A 25445-nucleotide genomic window follows, 5' to 3' on the forward strand; every position below is an offset into this window, starting at 1 on the left:
ACAGAGAGATAAAGAGGCTTAATCTTCTCCTGGGCTCTGCATGATCTTCTTTTATCTCCTTAGCTATGTTCCATATAATGAAAGTGACATCACAGGGTGGCTTTCTGCCTCTTCCCAAATTACTTTCAAATTAATTAATGTCCTAAGTTTAGAATGTTTAGAAGGATTTTAATTTTTGCTTTACAATTTTACATTGCATACACACTTTTTAATCTTTTTCTTAGAATGTCTATTTTTACATCAGTGACCTTTTGGATGTATGATTCATGCTGTTTTAATTTTTTCCAGCTGGTCCATTTTCACTTAAGTTTATACAGATGTTCTGAAATAGATACTTTTGCCATTAAACCGGTGATTACTCACCTGTGCTCCCAATTTTTTCTTGAAAATATATCAATTTTCCTCTCCTCTAGTCTCAATTTTTTCCCCCAAAATGTCTGTAGGAACCTTTCAGGACAAAAACTCAATATAAAAAAAAGTCCAAGCACCTGTACACAAATACCACCTCCTCCATCAGGAGCAATTCCAAATCAGATAATGCTATTTAATTTATCATGTAACTTTTAAGAATCAATCACATAGTCTATTTATTAATGCAAGATTTATTAAGATTTATTTTTTTGTGCATACATCAGACCACAATGAGCTCCGCCAAAAATAATTTTATGTTTCCTTGGATTGTATTCTACACACATGGCTCTTAGATACACTCTCAAAAATACTAGCAAGCATATCCATCAGTAGCTGAGCATTCAAAAAGTAAATATCACAGCACTTGATTTGTCCATTGAGGTGCAGATCTGAGCTTTCCTTAGGTTTCTTTCATATGTAGAGTGTGGGAGCAAAGAGAATTTCCATGCTTTTGCTACTAAGCATGTATCCTTTCCATACTCTTATTTTGTCATGAGAAAAAAGTCCATCTCTAGTCCTGGTCCCCACCCTGAAATTCTCCTCTTCCTCTCCAAAACCTACAAAGGCACATAGATTCACTCACAGTTTGCGAATTTGACTCACCCTTTACCTTTGGAGGAGTGATTCCATGTTTCTTCTGTACCCAAAAAGTCACCTCTTTACTCTTGTATTTTCTCCATTAAAAGGAGAATCAAAATTAATACCCTGGAAAAGAAAAGAAATAAACTTGTAGTAGGGCTCTGAAAATAAAGGTCTTAGGAAAAATCATGTGGTTTCTCAGTTAAAGCACAAAGATAGCATCAAACTTCCCAATCATATTACATGCAAAATGTTAGGAGAAGAGAAAAGCAGCTGAGGAAGTTTTTAACCCTCAGTGCCTTCTTAGTGTAATCTGCAGCATGCAGCAAAATCTCTAAAGAAGATTCAAGTGAAATACCAGACATAAAAAGGCATGGATAATGTTGATATAAACAGATCTTGGAAACTGGCACTTAAATATGCTTTAAACATTTCTGTTTTCAATTCTATTAATAGTATTCTATGTACTAGATATTTTTTCTTTTATGATGTTCGCTCAAGTGAGTGCAATGTTGTTAAAGGTTTTGCTTTTCTCATAAACCGTTCGTGTCTGACATGCTTGTATTTGTCTGTTACTTATTCTATGTGAACCATAAACTCAACAAGAAGATTAAAGTACAGACACCCATTGCAGTCATGACATAAATTGTATATCTTTCTGGAGGACAATGGTATTAAAGACTTTTACTGCAAAGAGCTGCAGATGTTCAGCTTATGGAGCTGAGCCTAAATACACAAAGAAGTGTTGATAATATTTTCTTGAAAGTGCTTTTAAGAATGTCTAAAGAGGTGCTTAAATAGATCAAAAAGTAACCAGTAATCTCAGTATAGAGAAAATGGAGATACTTTCTTCTGGGGAGCAGAATCTGCCCCCTCTTATATGACTGACCACTCACATGCCATAAACCGTGAGCATTCAGTATGAATCTTTTGACCATCTACAATCTGACTTTTTCTGAGAAAAAAAATCAAATACTTTTAAATAATGGCCAGACATGCAGAAAACAGAGTTGGTTTGCACATACTTATCCACAAAGAAAAGAACTACAATTGCAAAAACCTGTCAGGACGCATGACCCTGTCATCCTTGTTCATGTCAGTGTTCATTTCTTCCACAGATCTTTGGCTCACAATCATGAGATAAGCTTCAAAGTGAACAGATCATAAAAATGGCCCTATTTTTTAGCAGAACAAAAGATTTAGTGGAGCAAAAGGTGTCATCTTTTGTTGTAGCAATAATACTTGCTTGTCTTCAACTTTGAGCTCAGACTACTCTTCATCACAAAAAGGCTTAATGCAATTAATGCTATCATATTCATGCAAAATCAAAATGGGTAGTATAAAGCAATAATTAAGATTAGAAGGGACTCCCAGAAGCTATATAGTCCATCAGCTGCTCAAAAAATGATCCAGCATCCAAGTTAGGCCAGGTTGATGTTAGATCAGATTGAAATAGAAAATAGATCATAAACATGATTGTCCTCTGATACTTTAAAATTATATCAATTACTAAACACTCTTCCAAATACTTTTTAAAACACACAAGAGAGTTTACTCGAATAATTCTAAGTTTTTCAGCTATCTTTTATCACCTTTGTTAAGATCAATTAACCATTGTCCCTTCTCATAGAGATCATATTTAATATTAGTCCCCAGTTGTTAGCACTTATAAACCCCCAAAGTCTGACTGCTGAATGTGGGGTTCAGTATGGACAAGGCCAAGCAGCTTAACAAAAACATTGAGTAATACACAACAAGGCTTAAAAGTTTTGTGCAAACACAAGAGCAATGTCTAAGACCCTTAGCACTGAGCTTTCAGGTTCCATGTTCTTGAAAAATCCTAGAGTCTTGGATTTTTGCCAGAATTTCAGGAGTAAAATTAGACTAAAATCTGGGAGTACAATGAAAATAAAAACAAATGGAGAGATTCCCTGTGGAAATTAGCATCATAACAGTAATAGCAGCCTGATACTGGTGTCAATTAGAGCCGTATTTTTTTGTATAGTTTATAAGAAAGATGGAAATTTCTTATTAAGGAATAGAAATTAGGGAATTACAGTGTAAGAGTCAGTCCTGAGTTTCCCTCATATGCCTCACGACTGTCGCAAGGATAGAGGCTATCGCAAGGACCCCCCACCCACTTCAGGACAGGAGTTCTGGCCTGGCCAAGGTGGATGCTGGCCAAATGACTGTTTGTTGCTGCACAGTACAGTGCCTTCGAACAGGTACTGCACCTACAGCTGCTTCTCGGAGCGCCACTGCATGTTCTGTCTTGGAGCACCTCACAATGGCCCATAAATCTCCCCACCTCTTGGCTGGATGCCAGTCACTTTGGAAAAGGCCTATAAGAAAGCGACCCTCTGGAGAAGCCTTTGAGATCTCCCCACAGAAGACACATCTATTGGCTGGGACCACGAGGGCACTGGAGTCTATTGGGCCAGACAACGAGGACATCCATCTCGTCTGTTGGTAGCTATTCCCCATTCCCCCCTTTCTCTCTCTCTCTCTCTCTCTCTCTTTATTTTGTTTCCTTTAACTCTCCCTCTATTGCAAAACGGAGTTATTGGCACTCAATAAAAGTGCATTTCTGCTTTAAGCAAATTGACTTGTCCCCTTGTTGTTGTCTTTCGCACCCATTGAGATCGAAATGAACCATCACGAGTCCCGTCTGTATTAACAGCAGATCGTGACATACAGTAAAAGACATCAGCTAATAAAGAAGTGGTGACAGCATTAGTATAAATGACCCAGGATGATTATTGGTGAAACAGCTAACATGAAAAACTTTCTAATACAACATTTTAAAGATAGTAATGCAGACACCGCTTTATATTTGCAGTGATAATACAGACAACACTTTATATTTGCAGTGATATTCACAGTTTACATGTATTTTATTAACTGAGAGAATTGATGCTTTGTGAATTGTAAGAGATTATTCTGATTTCATCAATCAGAATCTTTGTCATAAAATCTTAGCTGGAGAATGAATTCTGCTTTGCCAGATCACTACCAATTAATTAATCAGTAGCTCTACAATTAATGATTCTAATTAACAGATTAGGCCACAAAAGGATTCCTACCTTATCAGCCATTTATGCAATTGTTTGCTGCACATCGAGGAAAAGGCTCTGCAGGTTTGCTGCAGGCCCCCAGCACAGATGGACAGGAGGAGAAGACACAGTTTGAGACTGAGTGCAACACAGCATTTTCCTCCATGCAGTGCCTCTGAGGTAGAGCGATAACTCCTGGGAGAATTACAGCGCAGCAGGTGGCCTTTCCTGAAGCAGCTGGAAGGCAGGAATAGTCTTCCCTAGCTGCTCTCAGGCTGGAGAGCAGCAACACCTTACTGATTGCTAATTACTTAATTGCAAATTGATGAAAAGCAGTCTGGGTGACTGGTGTTTGTAAGCGATAGTATTTAGCTCTTGCAAGAGGACTTAGGGTAGGAAGACAAGCTTCTCCATCATTTGAAATTTCAAAGGTTGTTTCACCAATGGATGAGACAGCAAAGCTGAGTGATGCATCTTTAACTCCTTACCATTCAGAGCCAACAAACTGTTGGCATGTTTACAATGAGCAAAAATCCCACAAAGAAAAAAAAAAAACACAAAAAAACCAACCAAACCAACAAACAAAAAACCAAACCAAAACAAAAAACCCACAAAAAACCAAACCAACAAAAAAACAAAAACCAAGACAAACCAAAACAAACCGCACAACTAAAACTACAAGTTTCCAGTGGCCAAAAATAAAATATCAACATTTCTCACAAGTGTGGTTTAGTGATTTGCATCTGAGCAGGGATCAGGAATGCTCAGTAAGGATCTCATTGCCATTAGACCTTTGTCTCACTGCATTCCATGTGAGAAGGTTTAGATGCTATAATTCGTGGATTAAAGCAAAATGTGTAAGGACAGATCACAACAGAGGAAGATATATATGGAATTGTCTATATCTGGAGTAAGTAGAGGAATTTCTGTCTGGAAAAAAACTCATTTCTGTTTCTCATGCTCATATGGGTCTTCCATTTCAATTGTTTGTGATCACATTGAAATAAAAACCCTTTATAGGAAAAATTTCAAAAGTATTTGAAAAAGCAAGGTATTGATTTTTTGTCCTGAGTTTTCAGTCCTGTTTGGGATCTTTTCCTTCTGTTTGCAACTACTTTACTAGATAGCTGCTGAAATTCAACTATGTATTTTTAAAATTGAAACAGTAAAATGAACTTCTAGAGGTAGTACAGAATAAATGGGAAATGTGCTTAAATCACAGTGTATTTAATAATACTTTTAAGGGAAAACTTTCCCTAGTTCTCTGTGGGTATCAGCAAGAAATGCTTCTGTTCTTCTAAACTTTCACAATGACTTGCTCCCTTCCCAGTGAAAGTGCATTCGGTGTATACAGCAACATCCAAAAGATCAGTGTGGAGTCGCCCACCAAGAGTCACTCCACACACAGATCATTAGCACAAGAATACTGAGGGCTATTAAATACAAATAAATATAAATAAGCTGTTACTCATAACTCAGGAACTTGAGCAACACACAGCTATAGGATGAGAAAACTGTCTACGGAAATACCACTTACAGGCTTGCCATGTTCTTTTGGTGCTGACATGGGATGTTGAAGTAGACAAACCTCTGATATAGAAATGGATAATCATAAAATTTTATTACCTCAACTGTAGTAAATGACACGGACAGTAGTGAAAAGTGTTCAACTAGTGAAATATTAAAATTCACAGGAGTACCTGGATCACAACTTGTCCGAACTCCCTTGTTACCCACATAGGTCCACAATAAAGATGAAAATGGAAAATCAGACCAAGATCCAATATTAAGTTTTGCAAGTAGAAATAGAATGGAATTAAACAAAACTTTAGTTGTTAAAGAGATAGACTAAGTGGTTCCATTCCACACACTCTAAATCCAGAAATAGTTTTACTCTGAGGATGTTTTTAAAGAATGATGCATTCCTTCCTTCAAGTCTCTGTGTGTATTTCTTAAGAAGGCCATTCTGCAAAGAAATACTACTCATGAATATACTGCACAGCAATCTTGTGTAACAGGTGGAAAGAAAGTCAATTAACAAAAATCCAAAAGATTTGAGAAGTGTTATTGTATATGTGTGTGTGTTTCTTTAATGAAAGAGTTGTAAAGTGTGTTGAGGGACTTGATTTTTAAAACAAAATACAAGTTAAAAACTTGTCATGAATTTGGAAAGGCAGCAGCATATAATCAAATGTATCTGATTAATTCTACAAAGGCATGACTTCTTTAATGTCTCTGAAGTTTAGTTCCTGGAGGAAAAGCCAAGCTTAATAAGAAAAAAAGGAAGGACATTGCTGGGTGAAAGACCTAAAACCCTGCATGAAGGCAACAGTGGAAATGTCTGTCTGTTATGGCAAGGGATCTGTTCTTAGGTTCATAAGATCTCAGTAATACACTCTGACATGCTGTGGTGTAGGGGCAGATACCTAAATTTGCGAAAAGTCAGTAAGACCAGCAAATTTGGACTTTTTAGACTTCGCTGATTAGTAAAAACAGTGTTATTATTTACTACAGGTAAAGTTCTGGTTCATCAGCTGCATCTTGTCATGTGGTGGAAAATCAGTTCTGGTCCATCATTTCAGTTCAGAATAAAAGAAGCTGAAGCAATTATGACTTGCATATACTTGGTTTCTCTGTGGATCACAGCCAATTACCAGTAATGTGATAGTCAGCAGCGAAAATGTACTTGTCAGAATATTACCTTAATTACAGGTTATTTGAGAAATTGATTAAATAATGCCTCCATTTTGTTTTAAGTGCTAACCAGCTCCAAAATTTGCTTTTTTTTTTTAAAGAAAGCCTTTTCTAACTCTCTCAGAAAGTTTACTTAGAGGCTTCCTCTAGTAACTGGGATCTCTGCTTTTTGGAGACAACTTGGGAGACACTCTGTTGTCATGGTTAATGAAGAAATGAATGTTTGCTTAGATGCTGGGTATGTTTTTATAGCAATTGTGTAAACCTGAGTGGTCCCTTTCAGGTGCAAGACCAAGATTTTACAATCTAGTTCCTTTCTTAACCTGGTTACCATCTCTAAGCTAGAGAAATATTATATTTGTTCAAAGACTTCATCACAGATTCTGAAAGAATGTTTACTTAGGCATTTGCTAAAAAATTAAGGACAGCAGGGTCTACATAATTTATATTTGATTATCCTCAGCCTAAGACAGCACTGATACCTGCCAAAACCTGCAGCCTTTGAACTGCATGTATATTTCACCAGTCCTCCTTAATAGGCATCACCTCCATATAACTTTAAAGACTGTGGACATTACCAGAACTGTTAGCACACCATTCTCTCTTTTCTCACTCCATGAAAAGACAGGAGAAAGAATCTGGATATCTGAAACTTGGTTTCTAAGTACACGTATCTACCCTTCAAAAATATATTCTACCTTGGCAAATCTTTCTAAGTAAGTGAGAGATGCTAAGTAATATAGGGTTTAGGAGAAAAATTAAATTAAAAGAGACTTGAGTATTAAATCTGACACACTTGGATGATTCCCCATGGAACATGTTATTTTTTTTTTGTTCTATGTGAAAGGAAGACAAAATTAATTATAGAACATAGCACTGGGCAACCAAATAAATCAAGCTTTGCACTGCTGAATTCTCACATCTGCAAATTAACAGCTGTAGGTCTTTTTGTGTAGATTCTTCTGTTACAACAAAATAATATCAAATGTAAGAATTGTTGATCTTAGGATAAGAAGATGTAAATTTTTTTTAAAGTCCATTTCACAAAAATTCATAGCCATAGGACTAAATCACCACCCAAAGAAGTGTGTATTAGAATGAGAGCATTAGCTCAACACATAATACTGCAAAAGCCCATTCACTTATCTGTGCAAAACCAGTGTATACAGCATGATACAGCAGCATAGCAGTATTGCAAGTATAATTTCTGTTACAGAGGCTGGTGTATGTATTGTATCCTGTATCTTATATGTGTACTATAATGGGCATTTGGTAACCTATAGACACAGGAATCTTACAAAAAATAATATATATACACATGATTATGTATGTGTATATCAGAGAGAGAAACAAAGACAGAGGGAAAAATATGCAAATAATCTTTCAAAGAGAAACTTCTCCTGGAGGTAACACTAAAATTTCCAAGAACAGAAGCTATGACAAAAGCCTATACACCCAATGCACACAAAAGAACCTACAGCATAGAAGTGGTTCAGTCACTTCCATATGTGCAAGCAAGGCTGATTGAAGATTTACACGGAAAGATTAGTTTCAACAATTGCAATGATCACTAGCTTGTAGCATCCACTCGCAAAAATGGGTGTCACACCAGATTTTTTTTCTGTTGGCCAGTAGTAAGCATTTTCATGCAGAAATTAAACACTACAATAAAGAAACATCAGTCAGTGTGGATTGTATTTCTGAGGCTAAGTATTGTACTAGACAGTTTATAAATATTCATCACAGGATTCTGCTGCAAGTTTCATTTACCCTTATTTAAAAGCCAGGTGCTATTTGCTGCTACTTCACTTGGGGGTTTGTAAGAATCACTCATTAATGGCAACACTCTGAACAAGTGAAATTCCCTATAATGACACTAGTACTATTATTATGAGGCACCATCTGAAAATAAAATCAGGACCAACCAGCTTTTCTTTTCCCGCTTTGAAGATTGGGAACTCACATCTAATTGTCTATTTTGTTGTTTATCTTTGTTTCTCTCTATTTGGCTATTATTTCTCTGGAGTAAGTAGGGTGGCATCATAACTTTGAGGGAGGATTCTCATTACAAGGCATTCATTGCAGGATGTGTTGGTTTGAAAAGCAAAACTAGTGAGAGACTCCAAGTCAGTAATACAATTTAATAAGAAAAAAGAGAAAAAAGTAAAATACATGCAATAATACAAAAGAAAAACCACCGACAGAGTCAGAATACAACCTGACACCCTGTCAGTCAGGGTGTTGGTAGCAGTCCGTATAAATGGTGGCTGCAGTCCTCCTGGATGACAGATGTGGTTCAGTTGAAGCAGTGCTCCTGTAGAAGGTGCAGTTTTCCTCCGAAGGTTCAGCGATGATGTGGAAAAGGTCCAACTTCTCTCTGGGATCCAGTGGAAAGGACTGCCTTCACGTCCCAAACCCCAGTTTTTTATCTAGGTAGGAAAGGCTTGGCTCCTGCCCCTGGCTGGGGCATCTCCCAATGGGATGATGTAATCTTATCAGTCACACAATAGGACTTAATGGCCCATTAACAGAATATATCTTCTGGAGGAAGGATGGGTTGTGAAAAGATAAAGATGATCATCCCCCTGATCTTATCAGATGGCACATCAGCAGAGGATATCTCCCACAGAGATAAGGATCACCACCCCTCCCACATTTTAACAGATGGTGATAGAATACACATTTTTGCATTGTACCCCAGGACACAGGATTACCCCAGCTTTATTCAAACTAATGCATTTAGTCTCAGTCCAAAGGAACAAAACACAATCACTCCATTCTCCCACTTGCAATCATACTCAGGTGCTTTACTCCATTGATTTAGAGGTTTAAGTACCTTTCTGGATTTTTTTTCTACATGTTTAATTTGAAGGAAGCACAGAGTAGCTTCCTCTAGACAGCCAGCTACACATTTAGCAGAGGTCAGCAATGCATATACATTGCTATCAACAGGATTCGTACGATACACAGGGAAGTCTCTGAAGCCCAGAATCCATCAGTGTTTTTATCCGTATTAGGTAAGATTAAAGCCAGCTATGATAGCATGCAGAGGAGGAACTGAATTGTGCAAGGGCACCCTTTGACACCTTTATGGAGGCTCACTTAGCACCTTTCTGTGCTCACTTAACAGCTTTGCTGTGCTAAATCCAGACCTGGCTAAAGCCATTTATTACACAGCACTAAGACACAGATAAAAGACAGGAGCTCAATACCTGAAGAGTGTTCTCACTGAGATAATGCAGCAGTAAGGAATTAGAAAAACCATCAGCATTGCTCTTTCAAAGATCATTATAGTTCTGCTGCTAATACGAGTGGTGCAGAATTAGGCCACCACTGAACATCTGGAGTGAATATCACACTGTGAATACCCAGTGAATATCTGGAAAGCATGGATTAGCATATATTAAAGGCACTGCCTGCCATGGTACTGAATCCAGTTTGCTTAAGCATGTATAATGGACACTGTATTGCTGGAGACTTCTCTTTTTTTTTTTTTTTTTTTTTTTTTTTTTCCCTGCTCTTCAGTGACCTGAACATTGACTGGATGAAAAAAAAAAAAAATTAAAGAAAACCAGGACTTTTAAAAGGGCATTCTTCCAGGAGCAGGTCACACAAATTAGAACAAGAAGAATATAAGACTGGTTTTGGCAGATTCCCACTGATTCCCAAGGATCTCTTTGTGACTTTAACGAGAAAATGAGAAACAAAACTAAGTAGGTAATCCTAGAGAAAATCCCACTAGATCTATACCAGGCACTCCTGTGCAGTAAGCCATCAGCATCTGTCAGTGTGAAGTGAATTGTGCTAATTAGCAGTGGACGAGTTGCATGATGTTTCCCTAGATGATCAGGATATACAGTTGACTTATTTTACACAAATTATGAGGTAAATAGCCATGTGTTTGAAAAAAACCCCAACCAAACAGAAGAGAAAAGGAGGCAACAATAATGTCTAAGATAAGCACTGCGCAATCCATTTATCAATTTGCTGTAATGCAAATGGGTCTCACATCATTAGCAAAAAGAATTTTTATTAAACATTTAAACTGTGAAAAACTGTGTTATAGATGAGTAATGCAATGGTTGGCTCTTGCAATTAAGGGATGAATATTATGTGTATGTTAAGAGAAGTTTTCCTGATGTATAGTTATGTTACTGTGATTTGCTCTCCCCACAGTCCTCTTTCCTCTTCCCTTTGTATTGTTGCCACTGGACAGCCTTGGTAGTCAGGGCATTTGGGAGGAGGGTACGTTTGTTACTAGGAGGCAGTGCATGGCAACACCTGACCTCCAATCAAGTTGCAAGAAAGTAGTCTCCACCAATGGATGGTGAAGAAGAAGTTGACTGACAGACTTTGGGAGGGGCCAGGGTTGACTGATGCAATGCCAGGAGTATAAAAGTGCAAGCAGCCATTTTGCAGTTGCGCGTGTGGGTGCCAGTCATAAAAACTCCCAGTGCTGTAATTTTTCCTTATTCATTCTTCTGTTGTATTTTGTTAAGGTTTAATAAACCTTTGAAATTTTAAAAAGTGGGTGTCATTTCTCACAAAAGCATAAAAATATCAGCATGTGATCACTTTCTTATCTGCTTTCCATTATTCATCTACACATAAAAAATGTTTTGATACAAGACAAAATGCAGTTCCCAGCTGTATTTTGTCATGGAATAGCTTTCATAGCTCACAGCTCTATTAACAGGAAAAGATTCTCAGCAGCTGGGTAAATACATTTTGCTTTGTTTATGCTGACTGTTAATTTTGCATTCTAAAGCTTGCCAATGTTACAGGACTATAACTTCTGAAAATGGCATTGATGGAAGTGCAGTTGCTGTGCTATGGGTAATTCATAGGCAATAGATTAACAGGATCATGCTGGTTCCTCTCATGAAGTATTCCTGTTTTCAACACAGACAGTGACTAAGATGACAGGTGAGCACCTAATGTGCTCAAGTAGATTTTGTAGCATAAACATGCATGCACATATGTATGGGCTTCTTGTGAGGTTGTAAGTAACTTTTTAACACCTTGATTTAAATAATATGTTTTAACTTTAACAAAGGGTTGCCCAGAGAACTTGTGGAAACCCCATGTGCCAGAAGTGTTCAAGGCTGGGTTGGATGGGGCATTGAGTTGCCTGGTCTAGTAGGAGATGTCCTTGCCCAGAGACAAGGCATTAGAACGAGATGATCTTTCAGGACCCTTCTAATCCAAACCATTCTGGGATTCTGTGATTCGGCATCAGTCACTGTCCCTTTAAAGTTTCAAGCATTGAAACTAAGAAAAAGATTAAACAGGTGATGAAAGTCCATGCTACAATTGATCGTCCAGAACCGGTTTTTAAATAACATTTTCAAGTATTAATCTTTTTCTACAGTGCTTCAGTGTGTTAGGTTTGTACATAGAAATGTTTGCATGCCTCTAAATGTCTCAGATATTTAGAACATATCTCAATGGCATGAGGTTGATGGGGGTTGGCTTTTTCCCTTTTTCTTTCTGTAGAATTTTCCTCATTGTCATGCTAAGAATTTGTTGGTTACATCCTAGCACGGATGGCTAGTGACAGTTTCTCTTGCACGGGCCAGGGGCAAGGGGTAGGGGGAGAGGGAGAACATCACAAGATCGGGGGCAGAAAAAGAAGAGGTGGGGGCAGCTGCAATCTCTCTCTCTCTCGCTCACTTGTTTGGCTCAGAGAAGAATGGTCGCTGGAAAACCTCGCTCCCACCATCCCAATGCCAGGAGCTGCCTTTCCTCGGTTGTGGGACCCCACATCACCCTGCTCAGACGCTCTCCTGCATCTCCTGCCAACTCTAAGCATCCTGTTGGAGCATCGGGACTGACACTGTCCCAAGATCCGTAAGCAGCATCTCTCCTCCATCCCCTCCCATCTGGGCCCAGTCGCCATCGCTCCCAGCGCCCCTCCAGCCACGTGGGATCACCGCACCTCCTCCCCACTCACTGGGAGCTGGCCGGCGCTGCCTGACAGCTGGGACGGTGATTACACCACAGAGGAAGGGTGTCCACAACAGAAAGAAGTGTTGCTGGGTTCCTGCTCTGTTTGTTGTTACTTTCGTAGTTGTTGTTTTTGTTTGCCTTGTTTTTATATATATAAGTAAAGAACTGTTATTCAGTAATATCTTATTATCTTTGCCTGAGAGCCCCTTAATTTCAAAATTATAATAAATTGGAGAGAGGGGGGTTTCTTAGCAGATACCTGTCTTTCAAACCAAGAGGTATTGGTGGCAAGCGATACCAGCACTATAGCTGAGTTTAGTTCAGGAATGGAAACAGCACAGCTGTTTGCCTGATCCTACAGTCCTGAAGCTGAACAGCTCTCCTTCACACTTCCTTAAACAGCCTGGGAGGACCTATGTAACTGAAAACGCCATTTCACACTATGTGTGTACAAAATATACTTAGAGGAGGCACCATTCCTGGAGTACACAGTCAAAACTACTCTGACACAAAAGTTCAGTTATCCCTTTTCAACCCTCTGCAGTGTCTCCTCCTCACTATGTCCAGCCCAGCTGCTTTCTGCACTAGGATGATGCCTCTTTCTCTCTGACTCCCTCCTGCACTACACCCGCTTGAGAGAGTTTTGATACTCAGACCCTCTCCCACCTTTGACATGTTTTTGGCATGCCCATTAGTTTTTGTTCAGGCTTTTCCTCTGACAAAACAGGTTGAAGAGCCCTGGCACAGAGAACCAGTCATAGGGTAGCTTTAGATAATCCTCTAAACTGGCAACTAATCAATTCGAAAAGAAATAGGAAATGGAAAGAAAGATCACACAAAGCCCAGATTTGGGCTGATGACATTTGATGTTAAACTGAAGCCAAGTCATCTCAGCAGCTGCAAAATTTCAAATCAGTTGCAAGGGCTATAAACTAAGTCACAAGACGGAAGGAAGGAAACATGGAGAACAAGAAAAGATGAACTGTTAAGCTTCCTTTGCAAATACAGGGTCTGATTTAATGTTCCAGATAATAACTTGGATTATTTGTTTCCAAGTGCTGGGATTAATCAACGCTTTCCATTCACAATTCTGAATGAAATGTTCTTTCCATAGCCCTTGCAGAGATGACATAAGAGTACGCAGAGATGACATAAGAGTACACAGAAATACTAATAATGGGAAAGTCAATATAGTCCTTAATCCACAATAAAAATATCCAAATGGTCCCCATAGGAGCTCCACAAAATCTGGAGCTTGTGTTTTGCAGGTTTCTCTGGTGTTACCAGTGTCAAGCTAAACCTGCAGCCCTGGCCCTGAGCAGTGGACCTGTTGGATGGCCTAGAAAGGGGAAAAAGGTATGTAAGTGTGCTCCCTTAACACCATTCTCTTTAAAGGTGCAGCTGAGTACAGTACATCTGAAGCTATGGAAACCAGGGCTCCTATATACAACATAATAGTGACCTACCCATTTATGAGCCAAAGAAAAAATAGAAAATGCCCAGCTAGATGCTACACTTGTCTATATATTTGTTCAAGTGTTGGTCTGATGCTATAGCTTTTTCTGCTATGTTTTCTTAGAATCATGCCTTGTCTCTAGTGTAAGCTGAAAAGGAATTGCTCTCCAACAGTTCTTTTACTAAAAAAAGAGAACCACAAAGGGCAGCTGTTAGTAAATGCTTAAACCTTTTATGAAGCACTGAAGTACCACAGATGTTTTTGAGATTGTTCTGCTTCTTCTGCATCACTGCCTCTAATGGGTACAAGTTATCATGTGATGTCTGAATTTTCTTCACTGGTTAAGGGAATAAGTTAGTGCAAAACAGGCATGATAGAAATCCTCAGTTACACCACCATAGAATTTTTGCATGCTTTTGTGTCACTAGCACAGCTTCTGAGTCTTCTATCTACATATACAAAATGGGAATAGTAATTGTCTCAGCAGTCTGTCAGGGAAAGCTGATAACTTCCTTCAAGACTAGGAAGTGCTCAGATATGGAAGGTTCTTATAGGTGTACCAGATAGACAAATCAATCAAATTCAAAAGATATAAAAAATAGTATCTTATATGGTCAGCTGTAAATCTAAAAAGATGAAGTGATACATTCAGTGTGCTTCCAATGGGCCTTTGTTTTGTCACACTGGAGAAAGGTAATAATTCGTCTTTACTTGCTGCTGAAGCTACTTGCACTGTAAAGCTCTATCTTCATTAGGATAATGGTAGAAAAATCAGACTTGGCAGCTTTATTCTCCTTTAAATCTTCCTGCCATAGTGCAACTAGAATAGCTCCAAAAATTAAAAGGAGACAAGGGAGGAATATAGATGTAAAGAGCAGAAGAAGACATTTTTATTGACAATGAGAATTAGCCAGCCAATCTTTCTAACCACAAAGCAATTTAACTTGGCCTTTTACTGCATCCATTTTCTCTGATTAATTTTTATGATTTCAGACTTCTCATCCCTTGGGGCTGGAAGTTTGCAGGACATTATTCAAGTCTGTGGTCCTGTGTCTGTCTCTCTGGTGATCCTTCAGGTGCCAGCAGCTTGGAGATCTGACACTTCTCAAATGCACAGGTAATATCAGACAAACGTGGTTCCTCTCTGTGGAATGTGCCATAGCACTGAAGTGAGTTAATACTCAGCACTTAACAGCTGTTGGCTTCTTCTGACAGCATTAATACAACATTAGACCTAGAGATATTTCGAGAGTGAGAGATGTTTTTAAGCAATTGCAGGTCTGCGAGGTTTCTCTCAAAGGTGTTTATTTAACCGGAGCTCACAGTTGCAAGACTTACAAAGAATGTATCCATACACAAGCGACAATACTAGCTTGAGTCATTTGCACACAAAATGACTCCACATGAAAAGGTTTGCATTTTCTGACTCCCCTTACAGGAAGTCTAATCTGCTGCCATCAACACAAACAAGCTTTGTCTGTTTGAAAAGTTCATTGCCTTGTTACTATGACCAAGCACAACACTGAGACAGCTGTCTCATTCCTCTGTGTTCCAATGCTGTTCCTTAAAATTACATCAAGTACTATTTACAAAAAAAGACAGCTTACAAAAATAAAGCCTAAAATAACTTTTAAAAGTCAAGGATACTTTTTTTTTTTCTTTTGGGATATCTATGTCCATCTGCTACTTCTAAGTCTAATGCTCAGTAACAAATTAACCAGTCAAGAGCACATGTATTCATTAACTGCCACATAAGTGATGTAATTGTGAAGTTATACATCCTAGTTTCTTCTTTCTTTTGCTCCATTTTTGCAGTCTGTCCCTTCAGCATCTATAATTTTGTATGTATTAATTTTATCCAATTCAACTTTCCTTGGTTGAATGCCTGAGAACAACAGTCTACTAAGTCAAGGTTGAATACCCTCTTACCCTGACAGCATCTTCTCTAACTACTTACAAATCAGGTCAAGATGTAAAAGTGAGAGGCTGAACTTGATGACAATGGAGATTTCTATCTGATGCTCAAAGTTTATTATATTTCTGGTTTTATTTCAAGACAAACATAAGGAGAACAGTATATTGTGGCAGGACAGGTAAAACCCTGGAAAACATGGCACATTGTAATAGACTATTTCATATGAACTGGGAGGAAACTGTGAGAATAACAGTTTTTAATGTTTGTGTTTAAGAATGTCTGTGATGGTGATCTCTAGATAGAAGAGTTCTTTGTTGTCTAGAATTGAAGCTACTTGTTACTCTGCTAAACAAATACACGTGCAAGGTCAAAGAGCCAGATACACTTGTAGATGGAGTCTAATTCCCACTGATGTCAAGAACAGGACTAGTCATTTATGAGCCAAGACCCTGGCAATCAACACAAAAATCACTTTCTACAGGAATGTATACCAACTCAGAGATTTTGTCATGGCATTAAATATCCTTTCAAGTGTAACTTTTAACTTGGGGAAGAAAAAACAGGCAGAATATTTCCCTCCAGTAAGGGATTTTACATATTTTGACTTGAGATGACTTATTATATATGATTTTAGAATTTTTAATCTATGTGTCATGTGTTCAGAAGGAATCCCAAAACCTGTCTTACAAACTCTAGACACATTGATAAAATAAACCACTTATAGAAGTTGTTTATATGCATATAAGCTAGCCATCCAAAAATCTCATCATACTTGACTGCTTTCTGAATATAACATCATTCCTGCAGATGGTAATCACACTGCATCGTGATGCTTGTTTTAAAAAGTGCTTTTTCTAAGGCTCTGAGCATGGCAGACTCACACACATTTGGTCAGCAGATGTTACCTCTAAGTTTATTTTATCCAAATTAATATAATTTCCAGGATCATTTAGAGCTTTGTTCTTAATGCTCCATGTCTACTCAAAAGAAAAAGTTGTACAGTTTACACTTGTAATGTATTAGTCAGTTACTAATTTAAAAGCAGATGTTAATGCTCATTTTTATACCAAAAAATCTTCTGGATGATTGTCTTCAATAAACCTCCATGTTTGGGATTTTGGGGGTTTTTTGGTTGGTTGAGGCTTGTGTTTTGTTTGTTTGTGGGTTTTTATTGTTTTTGTTGTTGTGCATGGGGTTTTTTTAAGTAAGTCTCTTATACCTAGAGCACTAGATTCATGTTTAGCCTTAAGTCCCATCCACCTCAGTGGGTCTCAATGAGACTTTTGCCTCAGGTAAGACTAGAAGATGCAGACCTGATGTTCATGTGTTTTGACAAAAACATCTTCACACATTTTGAGTTCTTCAGTGCTGACAGCATTGATATTTTTTTCCTGCATCCAACCAACTCAATGCATTGAATATTTAATAATACAGGTGATATGAGGACCCGTTGTCTGACTCATGTAAATAACACAATAATTTAAACCAAACCTTCCTTCTCTACAATGTAAGGCTAAATGAATACAGTGTCTCTCAAAAAATCCTGTAAACGTTGGCGGTAATATAAAAGAAGCTAGAATAAAGTGGACATTTGGAAAAAGAATCAATTTTTCAATTTTAGAGTATTTTGCTGCCACCTCTTGGAATTTAATAAAATGTGCATTTCATTGGTTTGTAACAGAGACATAACTTAGCCCTCAACATCAATCACTAACATTATTAAAGAATATATGCATTTCTTCTTTCTTCCTTTTTGAATTCTTAACAAATATGTCAAGCTTCACTTTTCACCTTCACAGAGAGATGGAATAGCACAGATTCGAATTTAAGGCTTCATATGTGAAGAAAATACAGGAAAAAATTTGTTCATCAATCATAATTCTCAACAAATGCCATGATTAGTCAGCAGATCAAGCATTATTTGGCCATAAATAAATATAGGTAAACAAAGAAAGGAGTTGCTTACAGGTGATACCTAAATAACAATTAATTACAAATAATTGTTAGTTTAAATCTCCAAGGTTACTTGTTAGAGCTCAGGGCCTCTTTCTCTCCAGGTGTGTTGTGGCTTTTGCATAATTGCACTGGTTTTAAACTATAACTCTACATAAATAAACAAGAGGAAAACAAGTCCTAAGGCTCTGGGCTCTGTCCCACATATTCTCTCCCCGTTTTTGTTAGAGTGATTTTCTTCTTTGCAACTTACAAAAATGCAATGCATTTTAAGGAACATTAATATATATAAATATAACACAGTATAGAGAACATGTCAGAAGTTCTTGGTTATCACTAAGACAACTGGAGCACTAGTCTTATTTTAGAAAAGGAGCTATCAGAAACATTTAAACTGAGGAAGATTAGAAATGTCTGTACCTGTAAATGGTAGTGGATGGCGCTCCTTTGATGCACAGGATTGGTATTCCCAGAGCACTCTGGGATTCAGGTGCCTTCATCGTGACCCATATAGTAGACAGATGACTTCTAGGACACCAGCTCTGCAGGGACGTGCACTCCTTGGCAAAATGTCTGGCCACTGGGGGGCTGGTGCTTGCCAGGTGTGGATTGCACAACCACTCTTTGGGAAAATAAAAATTGTTGTATTAGGAGGTGCAAGCACCAGGTAATTAGCTTCTGTGCCACTGTAATTTCTCCATGTCTAAAGTCTGATTTAAACTAATACACAGGTGCTAGGAGAGCTGTATTCCAGAAAGCACTAAAATGAATATGTCTCTTACAAAAGTGCTCACATCCCAAGTAGAAAGGTTTTAGACAATTACCTAACTGCAAGAGTGGGGTCGACAAACATGTGTCAGCCCCGGTACGAGTGTCATGGATGTACGGATGCGCTCCTTGTGGGAACGGGTTATTTGCAGGACAGGGACATCGATAATAAATCCTGGCAGCGCGGCTTTGGCCCGGCTGAGGAAGTGGCGCTGCGGCGACACGAGGCCATTCCCGACTAATGAAGGCGATCGCCGGCGCGGTCGTTACCGCGCGACGGGCGGGATCGGGGAGTAGCACGGCCGGGCCCGGCCCGGGGCTCTTTCCCGCGTCTCCTTCCCGGGGCTCTTTTCCGGGGCTCTCCGCCGGGGATTTTTCCCGAGGCTCTTTGCCAGAGCTCTTGGAGGACTCGGCGGCGGCCGCGGGCACCGAGCCACCTCCGCCATGTCGGGGGGAGGCACCGCCGACTGCGGATTGCAGGTGAGCGGCGGCGGCCGGGGCAGGGTCGCTAGGGAACGGGGCCTGCGAGGAGGTTTCTGGCATTGGGAATACAATAATTCGCTGTTACAGGCAGCACACCCACAAAAATCCTCGTTGCTTTCGAAATGGAAGCCGGCAAGCAGGCTGCCTTTGGTGAGGCCACCAGGAGCTGTTCCCCGTCCCTTACAGCCGGGCTGAAGGAGCAGCCCGGCCACCAGCGGGTGCTTCGGGAGGCTCCTAAGGCCCGTGACGAGCCGCTGCTCCTCCTGGTTTGTGGGCCAGGGTCTGGAATCTGGAGATACTGGTGCATCTCTGCATGTGTTTACAATCCACAATTAAGGCCAGTGCCCTTCAGAATCACGTAAATATTATAGGTACATATTATATTAGTGACTTTTCGCAAATATTAAAATGAATGCTATATGTAGAATGTTGGAAAACTTTGCTGAATGAATACAGTTCCTTTTAGTTCTGCTATTAACAAAATTTAGAAATAGTAGTATGATAAATATCTTTTTCTCAGACTATAACATGGTGATGTAAAAAGCTTTTGTTCATGTAACTGACTCAGAGAATGGTAAAAAGATAATCAGAAAATTCTTCACATTCTTGGATTATCCTATGTGGATGAAGACGGGGTGACAAACACCAGAACTCCAGGGAAAGGATTTCTTGATCTCCATTATCAGGAGTGCACCGACAAGAAGGAGCCACAAGGAAAAAAAAAAAAGAAAAAGTAAAAATGTTGATTTACAGGTTGGAGGGGGTGCTTTTGAATTATGCATGAAGATCCACGAATATGCAACAGGTTGATGCATTTAACTAAGTGTTCTCTGAGTTAAGGTGTGCTCTTGGTGGAATGCCAAGCACCTGGCCATTGTAACCTTTTGCTTTATTGTCTCTTATTGTCTTTTATTAAAGTTTTTTAAATCTACCAGGAGATTGGACCTTGTTTTTCACAGAAATGTATTGTGTCCATGATATCCTGCTGGAGTCCAAAATATGTGAAGTTCGTCACTGCCACCTGCGTCAAGCACCTGTCCTGCAGCAGTGAAGAGCTCATTTGTGCTCACCTGCTCTCACATACCCCTCTTGTGCTCTTGCCAATCAAAACATACAAAAGTGTCACATGATGATACATCATAAGTGCCCAAAGAGGGAAAAGGGATTTGCAAGATACTTTTTTTTCTTATGCAGAAGAAATATAAATAAATACATGTAGATTTGGGGAGATTTTTTATGCAGATATGTTAGGGGAATGGAGATAGAATGGATGCCCTATGCTTCAGAATAATTGTCAATTAAATGGGCTTATCTGTGTTCCTCAGTTTTACTTACATATGTGTGGGAGGGGAGAATTTGTGCCGAACTTGAACAAGTGAATCTTCCCTTTTTTGTAGAAGTTATTTGTGAAGCCATTTCAGGATGAGCTGCAGGAAGCAATTTCTGATTATGCAACAAGGAAGGAAAGAGATGAATATTCAGATGATTTTGAAAGTGATGAAGATGGCATGTTAAATGGTAAAACAAAATTTAATAATTTTCCTTGTGTTCTTCCTTTCTTAGCTCATTACTAGATCCTAGACAATCTTTATGTGTTGATATGATTTAGTGTTCCAAGATTTCATATTTTAATGACTTCTAAAGCACTGAGTCCTCCTCTACCGTGTTAGCAGCAGAATTCCCAATGAAATCAGCAGAGGTGCCAGACTGCTAGACCACACACAGTCTATATTGGTTCCTACCACTGTGGTGCCCAGTTCTCCTCCTTAGCCGTCTTGGTTACTTGACACCTGGATGAGACAGTGATGCACAGTACTGTAAATGAAAGTGGTCATGGGCAGAGAGAAAAGCAATCTTTTTTTCTTACTGATTTCCCAGTCTGGACAATCAGTGAATAAGGGCTGCAGGACACACTTCCCTGGCAGAGTATGTAAACCAGAAATAAGTTTCATCTGGCTGTTTTTCTTGGAGCAGGGTGCATTTGATGTTTGCTGATGTTTATGCTTAGTCTAACAAGATTGGCCAAATGACTCTTCTTCCTGCTCGTATGGCACTAAATGTTAAGGAAAGTGGGAATGTTAACTATGATAATGTATTTTTAAAAGGACTTCCTCTGCGGCCTGTTTTTCATTCTCACCTGAAACATCTTTTAACAATTTGTGAGACACTCTGAGTTTCCTTTGCTGACAAGATTTAGGAAAAAAAGCTCTCCAGCAGTAAATGCATTACTCTACTATCATGACATTCTTTTGTCACCTTGCTCAAACATTTGAACTCTGAAATTAGGTCAATTAGCAATATCAGGCTAGAGGAAGAAAAATATTTGTGTTAAACATGTGAACCTTAGCATTGTAGAAGATACTTCCTTTGAAGTATCTTCTAGAATATCTTCTAGTAGACTTTAAATGGGGCAGAAATGAAGGAAGGATGGGTTCTAATACCAAATGTGCCCAGCTTTGTTGTTTGATGACTTGCTTCCACTTCCTATGACATTGAGACACTGTTTTTTAGAAAGGCTTTAAATTGCATGGCAGAAAATAATTAATGAGTGAATATTTTTCTTTGGATTGGGTCCATGAAAATAAATGACAGGAAAGTAAGTAGAATAAGGTTGTAGTTTGGTGGTTTTGCAGAGATCAGAGGCAGAGAAAGAGAAATGCTCAGAAATTAAAGTCAGGAGGGTGTTGCATGAAAAATAGTGTTAAGTTATAGAAGATAGAGATTCTGTGTTGCATTTTTTCCCCACTTGTATCAAATTCACGTTGGTAATGTACTCTTTGCAGATATTAGGAAAAAGCTTACTGAAAGTAATTCGGGTTCTGCAAGCTCTGAGAGATCCGTTGCTGGGAGTCCTCTCTTGAATGATGATGCTTTACAAGAAGCAGTAGATTTGGAAAATGAAGCTGCTGATGACTTGAATTTATCCTTTTATGAAAAGAAGCTTCATCAAATAATGGTTTTAGAAGGTGAAAGCATGCAGAATGACAGAAAAGATGGTGAAGAAGAATGTTTGGAAGGTCAAAATGAGGATAATGACAGAAAAAATAATGAAGAAGTACTGCATTATAGCGAAAGTGATTACTTGCCTATTGATGAACCAAATAAAAAAAGAAATCAAGAGGAAAACCAACAAAAAGGAAAGCCTCAGATGCACAAAAAAGTAAATGCTTCGTCATCAGGTGAAAAGAAAATTGTTGCTGTTTAGCCATGTTAGAGTGTTTAAAAGTGTTTTAATTTGGGTTATTTTCTGTGTTAACCATAATCTGCTTTGGCTTGCAGACAAAGCTTCAGAAGATACACAACCTCTGTATGCCAGGGGGTAAAATGAACTAGTGTGGGCCAAGAGCAGGAGGTTCCTGTTTGCCTTTTCCTTTTGGAAGATGAGAAACAGCTGTTTAGGTCCTTAAAGTCCAGCTCTCCATCGGTGCATGTACATGGAAGGCATGAGGGGGCTGCCAAGATGCCTTCTCAGTGTGTGCATGACACAGAAACCTGTATTCACATAGTGTCCACAGCATCCATGCACCCCTTAATGGAAAGATCGTGAAACTTCTTTTCTATGACCAGGTGAAGCTATAATGTATAACATCAGAAAACGAGCTGTACCAAAACATTTGTGAATGGTAGGCATCTCATTATTTCAAAGTTAAGACTTCAAATGATCTTTTACTTTGAAGATACTGAGACACTTTGGATGTATAGTCAAAGAGATAAACCCCCCCAAACTTGAATGTTTCAGTACAGGAATAGCTAATTTATTTTTAATATACAAAGCAGAGTTTGGAATTCTGCTAATTGACTATATGTGCCAAAAGGCTTCATATTTTTTATCTGATTCCCAATATGGGAGGAATTTGCCCTGTTTGATGTTGAGATAAGTTTATGACTAGTCATTACCTGTGACGGAAGATTACAACTTTGCAATTGGTGGAGCATGATTGAAGGTATCAGTTTCCTTTTTCCTTTCCACATGATGGCACCAAAATGCAGCTTTGAATGTGCAGACACCTCTCTTTCCTTACTGGTGTGTCTGTGTAGTTTGACTGGCAGAAAAGAAGTTGAACTACTTCTTTTCTTCGTGCGAATCAAAGTAGTGCAGTGACACACTGCAATATCAGTTAAAATTCAATAAATTCAAAATTTTTGTCACCTTGAACTTTTCTTTCATCACTGTAAATTCAGGGTAAAATTCTTAGATTATGGGCATTAATGTTCCTTTCTTCAGGTAATTTGTAATCCAAAAATACTATTTTTCTAAAGAATTCCATCGAAAATTTGTGGAAGACCTCTAATTTGGTTTTACTTTTGCATTTTTTGCCCTCTGTCTGAATTGTTTTACAAATTTAGATCTCTGCATTACTGGCAGTTGATACCTGATTTAAATTAATCTTACTAATAATTACTAGTCTTACTAATAATGTGTTTCATAAATAACAATTTCACCACTTAGGCACGCATTCAGATTGAGGTGATGTTTTCTTTAAATCCCCCACTGTGGAAGTTTTTCAGTTATTCACTTGTGTGTCCCACACCCCTGAAGAACACCACACAATGAAAGCGGTATTTGTTATGCATAGTGTTAACTTGCATACTTAATTAAAAGTTTACAAGATGTCAGAAGAGCTCTTGCTGTGACTGCAATGACTCTTGCTTTTGGTTTCTGCACTGGAGCCACTTCAGGCAGATGGAAAATTTTGCCTTTGTCTTGCTCTCACATTCTTTAACATTAGTTCAGCGTCAGTTGCTACTCTAGTCTTACATGGAAATAAAAGTGAATTCTGTTCTTATTAGTATATACTTCTTAGAAGGAGGCATACAGAAAACACATTATACTATATAAGATTTAATAACAACTTTCATAGATGGATGGTTTTTCTAGAAATACATTTTGTTCAGAAAAAACAGTACTCCAAAACAATGAAGTTCTTGTTAATGTGTCCTCTCAATCTTTTTTCTCCCTTTAGATCGAGATCAGAAGATTGTTAGCACCAGTGACTCGAAACTGGAGGGGAATGGGAATGGTAGGAAATCCCTTTCTGTTGACTGTTCAGATGGAATGATGGAAATAACAGAAGGGCAGATAATAACTGAAACAATGCAGGAGGTGGCAGTGAATGATCCATCTGAGCATGGGGAGTCAAAGAACACATCCGAGAACTCTGTCAAGGTATTGCTCATATACAGTTTACCATTGTTTGGAACAATGTCCTAGAAGCACAGTGGAGAGTTTTGTAAAGTTCCTGTTCATATCTTAAGTGTGTGGAACACTGTCTGGAAAGCTGATAATTTATATCTGGTTTCTAGAGCCAAGACTCTTAAAAATTCTGTATAGCTTTATGAAAGATGTAAGGAATACCTTTTCCACAAATTATTTAAGTCAGATAAAGGTATTGAAATGTGTTTTCCAGCCTTAAGAAAGTACCCTTTTCAAAGTGAAAATATCAAATCTCTTTTGTGAGGATACCTGAATAGCAGTGAGCATTGTGTGTTGGCAGAGGGTGGAATGTGTGACCTGAATAATGGAAAAGATACAAAGCACTCTATGCTTTATCCTAAAAAGAAAATGTAGATACAGGTAGTTATTAAAGCTAAGTATTCAAAAGACATAAAAGTGTTTGTAGAATAAACCAGCTGTGTTCTTTTTATTATTTCTAGACTATTGACTGTATTTTTGCATAATACAAATGAATATTCCTAGCTGCCATTCCAAAATGATACAGGCATTCTGAAAGTTGGTTGGTTGGTTGGTTGGTTGGTTGGTTGGTTGGTTGGTTGGTTGGTTGGTTTGGGGGCTTTCTTAGTTTTGGTTTTTTTTCTCCTTACTTTCTTACCTTCTATACCCTCTCTTTATTAAGGTGTCTTTCATGCCTGTTTTTATAACATCATGAGACCATGGAATATCTTAACTTGGAAAGGATTCATAAGGGCTGAGTCCAATTCTCAGTGTTCTTGTTAGCTTGTAAAAACTTGTTTCATCCTGATCTGTTGCTTAAGAGACTCTATGACTTTACTTTTCTCTCTGTGTTTCTTAGAAACTAAGTGAAACAAAGGAGAGAGTTCTACAAAACCCAAAGACTTCTTTATCTGACAGGTAAGAGAAGAATGGCAGGTATTGGTCTGAGCCATTTAAGATGCCTGTAAGTGCCCCATCAATGCTGCTCCCCTCTCATTTTCTGTCAGCATT

At 38.5% G+C, this 25445-nt stretch overlaps 1 protein-coding gene and 1 long non-coding RNA gene across 4 annotated transcripts in view; one reads left to right on the forward strand and one right to left on the reverse strand.

The window, feature by feature from the left end:
* Positions 1-34: 34 nt before the first annotated feature.
* On the reverse strand, positions 35-19075 carry LOC148223974 (uncharacterized). Its single transcript, XR_015803195.1, has 3 exons — positions 18431-19075; positions 1015-1116; positions 35-447 (listed from the first exon to the last, which is right to left on the reverse strand). It is a non-coding gene; the product is annotated as an uncharacterized LOC148223974 (long non-coding RNA).
* A 28-nt stretch (positions 19076-19103) lies between these two features.
* Positions 19104-25445, forward strand: part of MAP9 (microtubule associated protein 9) — a 33197-nt gene continuing 26855 nt past the window's right edge. For 2 of the 3 annotated variants that reach the window (XM_088163679.1, XM_088163678.1), the window contains exons 1-5: positions 19104-19258; positions 20659-20779; positions 22045-22440; positions 24226-24428; positions 25294-25352. In XM_088163679.1, the coding sequence (XP_088019805.1) occupies positions 19223-19258; positions 20659-20779; positions 22045-22440; positions 24226-24428; positions 25294-25352 (815 nt within the window). In that variant the 5' untranslated portion in view covers positions 19104-19222. The remainder of the gene's footprint in view (positions 19259-20658; positions 20780-22044; positions 22441-24225; positions 24429-25293; positions 25353-25445) is intronic. The other variant, XM_014893315.2, reaches the window with a different exon arrangement.

This window comes from Sturnus vulgaris, chromosome 4, assembly GCF_052056855.1.
Source record: "Sturnus vulgaris isolate bStuVul1 chromosome 4, bStuVul1.hap1, whole genome shotgun sequence".
Lineage (NCBI taxonomy): Eukaryota > Metazoa > Chordata > Aves > Passeriformes > Sturnidae > Sturnus > Sturnus vulgaris.